The 6,000-nt window shown below is 39.5% G+C and overlaps 1 protein-coding gene across 5 annotated transcripts in view; it reads left to right on the forward strand.

Moving 5' to 3' along the window:
• The window catches only part of LOC109937195 (microtubule-associated tumor suppressor 1 homolog), a 165,500-nt gene that overhangs the window by 151,153 nt on the left and 8,347 nt on the right, over positions 1 to 6,000 (forward strand). For all 5 annotated transcript variants that reach the window (XM_048600564.1, XM_048600566.1, XM_048600565.1 and 2 more), the window contains 2 exons: positions 2,183 to 2,302; positions 2,991 to 3,088. In XM_048600564.1, coding sequence (XP_048456521.1) covers positions 2,183 to 2,302; positions 2,991 to 3,088 — 218 coding nt within the window. The remainder of the gene's footprint in view (positions 1 to 2,182; positions 2,303 to 2,990; positions 3,089 to 6,000) is intronic.

The following is a 6,000-nucleotide window of genomic DNA, read 5'->3' on the forward strand; positions in this document are numbered from 1 at the left end:
GTCCAGCATTCCTGCTAATATTTTTTTTTTTTTAAACTTTGTACAGACCTCCCAGATCCATATGTCGTAGTGACTTCCTGAACTGGAAGTCAGTGCTGCAATCCACATCATGCTGAACACTATGTGCAGACCCTCTGAGAGGCTGTGCGCACAGACAGCCTAGAGAGGACATTGGTCAGCTCGCCTCAGGATTATAGGCTTGTAAAGGAGTACTCCTCATTACTGTGACCTTCAAGTATAGGCTCAGCCAGTTGAACTAAAGCACCATATACTTGTAGAAAGATGTCCTTACTTTATACTCCATCCTCCTGCAAATTGCATTTGTCTTTCAAACTAGTTGCCATTTATGATGCTATCATTTTTGATTCATGAATGATAACACCTTGGTCCTTCTAAATATCGTAGCATTCATTTTATTTGGCCTGTGAATGTGGACAACTTTGTTTTCCCACACTCGTACACGTATCTGCTAAATTTTTGCTTACTCACTTGGCCTATTTATATCCCTTTGTGTCCTCTTCACTACCTCCCTTTCTGCCTATCTTTATTACTTCCTTCATCCAACTCATTAATATTAATATATTTGAAATAATTGAGGTTGTAGAATTGATCATTGTAGATTTGATTTAGTTTGTCTTCCTGGAAATCAATTTATCTTATCCTATTTTCTGTTTTTCCGATTTTAGCCTCCCCACCCACCACCACACCATAAGCAAGCTCCGTGAAAGTCAATACTGTAGATACCTGAAAACTAAAATTAAAATAACCTGTTGTGGGTGTAAGGGTGGGGTGGCTGTTTTTGAGCCAGTGGATACAGTCTCCGAATTAAAGGCAAGCCATTTAGGACTGCTGGGGAAACTCCCATCTGGCCACGTCCGAGACTTGTATTTCAGTTAACTGAAATATTAACACACATTCCATCTTCTCAGACACTGCCACACCTACTGAATTTCTCCAGTACTTTGTTTGAGTATCCTTGTGTAAGAACTTTTTTTCTTGAGAAACTTTATCAAATGCTTTTTGGAAATCTGAATACAATACATCTGTCAACCCTTTATCCATTCTGCTTGTTACATTCTTGCACAATACTCAAATTTATTCAATAAGGCTTGTATTCAACAATATCATTTTGAATTTGACTGATCATGTGTAAAGTGATTCACATTTCCAGTTGAGGTAGTAGAAAGATGTAGCTGGATGCCAGCAAACTGGATCTGTTTTCAAAATAACATCAATTTAGTTTTTAATTTCACCTTTGTTTTAGATCTCCGCTTTGAATTAAGCTTTGGCATTCCTCCATTTGACTCTGGTATCAAATCTTTATGATACCCTTATGAAGCACCTCGGGACATTGTGTGTTAAAGGCTATATACAATTAGATGTTGAATCCCATCTGCAAGCAATAATGTAGAGAAACTTGTGGGTATTTCAAAAGACATTTTGCAAAATACTATTTCTATCTTCATTTTGATAACTAAATTTAATGAAAGGCAACTTCACTTTTTGTCTATCTAGTTATTTTTAAAATCTAAATATCTTGTACATTACACTTGTCTTCAGATGTGATATAACTCAAGTTAGAACAAACCTTTTAGTACTTTAAGTTTACAGATTAAAACTGAGGGGGATCCAAGAGACATTGAGTGTGCATGGCAGATGGAGTCTACTGTGATTTAAGTGTGAAGTTTCCACTTTGGGTTGGAAGAATGGGGGTGAAGTGGAATGTTTCTTGAATGGAGGGAGAGTGAGAAGAGTTCATGTCCAAAGGTAATACAATGGATGCAGATTTCCTGGTGTGGTGGTAGGTTTGGAGGTGGAGTTAGCTGTTCCTGAACCAGCAGGTACAGTCTTGATAAATGGCAAACTGTTTAGGACTGAGATGAAGAGGAACTTCAATCAGGGTCGTGCAGCTTTGGAATTCTGTAACCCAGAGAGCTGTGCAAGCTTGATCATTAAGTAAGTGCAAAACGCACAGATTTCAAGTTACTAATGACCTCTGGGAATAGCTTGGAAATATAGCATTGATATGGATGATCAACCATATCTACAGGAGGAGACTAGGCTCAAAAGATTGAGTAGCCTAGTCCTATTCCTGTAGTACCAACACTTCAAGCTAGTAGAAGCAATATTGACTTGAATTACCATGCCATTGAAAGCCACAATGTATTTTCTTTATTAATAGAAAATTGACCCCCTGAGTCTATATCTGCAGCAAGAACTGGACAGTTTAAAGGCAGTACTGGAAATAAAAAATGAGAAGATACACAATCAAGAGAAAAAGCTGATGCAGATGGAAAAGCTGGTATGTAAATTTCTAAGGACTTGAATCCAGCATAGAATTGACCCGTCCTCTGTGCTCTGATTCTTCCATTGGAGATGGTTAATGACTCATTGATCATAAATAACTTGTGTTTTGAGCTGGATATCTAATGAAAATGATTGTGAATAAGACAAACTGTTCCTGTTTGATTTTATTCTCATAGCAAAAGCTAAAACCAAGATGTGGACAAGCCCAGCATTTGTTGCTCATCTGTAGTTAGCTTAGAACTTAGTGGCTTGCTAGACCACTACACTAGCAATTACATTACTGTGTATCTGGAGTCATGGGTAGACCAAATTTTCTTTAAATGGCATTCATGAAGCAGATGGGTTTTTAAGCAATTGACACTGGTTACATAATTTCTGTTCAGATAGCTTTTGGAATTTAGTGAAATTTGAATTTCATAATCGGTCATGGTGGGATCAGAGCCCATGACCCAGAACTTTAGCCTGGGGCAGTTGATTACTAGTCCTCTGACATTACCGTTACACCCCAGCCTCCTGTTAATGATCTGATGTCAATTTCCCTCACGTTATGCATCATGACTAATTGTAGGCATTCAAGTCTGGGATGGTTAGAGTAGTGATCGGAGATGGGCATGAGGAGGGACAAAAGTTAGGAGGAAGAAAAGACTTGTTACTTTAATTTACATTAAATCTTTTTCTCAAAGGTAGAGAAACATACAGTGCTAGACGAGAAGCTTAAAATTGTGATGCAAGAAAATGAAGACTTAAAAGCTCGAATGGACAAACACATAGCTGTGTCTCGGTAAGTGAACAAAATATTGTTCAGTATGTTAATCCAATCACCGATCAAAAATGACTGATCAATTTGCACACTGCACCAAACTTGCAGTTCAATCAGAATTGGATGTTAAAAATGCAAATTCTAATATTAATGATCAGCTGTTATTTGAATTTCAGTGTCTGCAATGAATGCTGCAAGCTGACAAGAATAATTCTAGATAGATGGATGATAAAGCAGCAGTAATGAGAAATCTTCATCTGTCATGACTCAAAGGAGATCAAAGAATTTAAGTTCTTAAGTGAAACGTGTGAAAGATATGAATACATAGAGATTCGATATGAAGTATTGTAAAACTTTGCCATATGATTGGAAAATGATCAAATGGTTATGCGTTTGGGTAATGTGACAAAGTGGTAGGCCAAAGTTTAGTCAATGGACTGATTCTCTCAAATTGGATTTTAACCATTGTGCAAGTGTGCTTTGAGGAAATCTCATCACCAGTTTGCATATGCCATCTATGTGTCACCCTATTGAAAATAATCTCCACAGATGCATCCTGTGTTCTTCAAGTAGAAAGCATGGTAAACATTCTGCTGTATGGCCGTTAGGCTTCATCTGATTTTCTAATCTACAAAATTGTATTTTCCCACATGACACTTCTGCTAAATTTTCACCCAGTCCATTTTGTAGCCTTTGTATTCTGTTCCTAATTCCTTCCTCCCTCATTCTACATTGTAAACACACATTTTAAATACAAAATATTTGGCTCTTCATACAAGTCATTGACATGTTGTAAAAGTTGCAACCCCATTACTTATCCCTGCAGAATTCCCTTAGTTACAGTTTGCCAACTTGAAAATGACCCATTTATCTAAGTTCTTTGCTGTTAGCCAATCCTTGATGAAGCTAATGTATTACACACAGTGCAATGAGCCATTTGCAGTAAGTAATAGAACAGAGGACTGCTGGTGACATCAAGCAGGACCCGTACAAAAATGACTTCACTAATGCTTAGTTTGGGTTATGTCAGGGCCACTCAGCTCCTGACTGCGTTGCAGCCTTGATTCAAACATGGACAAAACAGCTGAATTGCAGAAGTGAGGTGAGCCCTTGAGATCAGTCCCCTTGGATGAAGTGTGGAATTGAAGAGCTCTAACAGAGTCAGTAGGATTTTGAGGGTGGCACCCTTTTCAGGTTGGAATCATACCTGGCATACACAAGTGTGTATTGGAGCTGAGATGACTCTCCTCCAACAATCGCAACGTTTAGCACCATTTGCAAAGCCCAAGATACTGAAGCAGGCAATGTAATGTCCAGACTTGGGCTGAAAAGTAGCAGGTAACATTCATACCACCCAAAAGCCAAAATATGACCAGTCTCCAACAAAAAACAAGCTAACCCCACCCATGACATTTGATGGCATTACCATCACTATTTCCCTCACTATCCAACATCTGAGTGTTACCATTGATCAGAAAATGAACTAGGTACAAGAGCAGGTCAGAGGCTTGGAATACTGTGGCAAGCAACTCACCACCTGACTCGCTAAAGCCTGTCCACCGTCTACAAAAACACATGGGGTGTGATGGAATACACTCCACTTGCCTGAATGGGTGTAGCTCTGACACACTCAAGAAGCTTAACACCATTCAGAACAAAGCTGCCCACTTGGTTGGCACCACATCCACAGGATCCATTTCCTTCTCCAGCAATGCTCAGTAGCAGCAGTATGAGCCATCTACAAGATCATAGAAATTCAAAAAAATGCTTTGTACATTGCTGTTCCTTCAGTGTCATTGGGACAAAATCCTGAAACTTCCTAACAGCATTCTAAGGTACTTGGATTGCAGCAGTTCCAGAAAGGCAGCTCACCACCTTGAGGGTAATTTGTGATAGGCAACAAATGCTGGCTTAGATAGCAGCACCTACGTCCCATGCGTGATTAATTACAAAATAAATTTGTAATGCTAAGCTGCAGTTCAAGTGCAGTGGGTAGCTTTAGGCCATCTTTACAAGAGGCTTTAAGACTGTTGTATGCTCTTTAGTTACTGTCTGTTTTACACACCTCAGCTTTTCTGCTCAGCTGTAAGTTTTAAAAATAATCTTGTAAAATTCTCTCAACGCTCTGATCTCTGAAAAGTAATTGCATGCACTGGTCACGAAACTATCTTTTTTGTTATTGGTTGCGCCAAAAGGTCTGTTTCCCTTCTGTATCATCCCTGACTCTCTCTTGTGAAGGCTTTCCTCAAGTGACATTCTACGCTACACATAAAGTCAGAGATGGACAGCATGGACACAGTCCCCTTGGTCCAACTCGTCCATATTGACCCGGTACCCTAAATAAATCTCGTTCCATTTTGGTCCATATCCCTCTGAACCCTTCCTCTTATGCCCATTCAGTTGCCTTTTTAAATGTTGTAATTCTACAGCTTCCTCCAGTTCCTCTGGCAGCTCATTGCATACACCCACCACTCTTTTTGTGTGGAAAAAGTTGCCCCTTGGGTCCTTTTTTTTTTAAATCTTCCCGTCCTCACCTTTAAACCTATGCCCTCTAGTTTTGGACTCCCCTACCCTGTGGAAAAATACCTTGTCTATTTTACCCTATCCATGCCCCTCATGATTTTACACAACTCTATAAGGCTACCCCTCTGTCTCTGTCTCTGCTCTAAGGAAAATAGTCCCAGCCTTTTCAGCCTCTCCTTATAGCTCCAACCCTGGCTACATCCTTGTAAATCTTTTCTGAACCCTTTCATGATTGCTGGATATATAGTAAATTCTTCTGATTTCTTATGTCATGGTACACTGACAAATGGGGCCATGAATTAGGTCTCCCTGCTTAATGCTTTGGTCTCCCTGCTTAATGCTTTGGTCTCCCTGCTTAATGCTTTGGTCTCCCTGCTTAATGCGTTGGTCTCCCTGCTTAATGCGTTGGT

This window comes from Rhincodon typus, chromosome 1 (assembly GCF_021869965.1).
Source record: "Rhincodon typus isolate 14 chromosome 1, sRhiTyp1.1, whole genome shotgun sequence".
Classification (NCBI taxonomy): Eukaryota; Metazoa; Chordata; class Chondrichthyes; order Orectolobiformes; family Rhincodontidae; genus Rhincodon; species Rhincodon typus.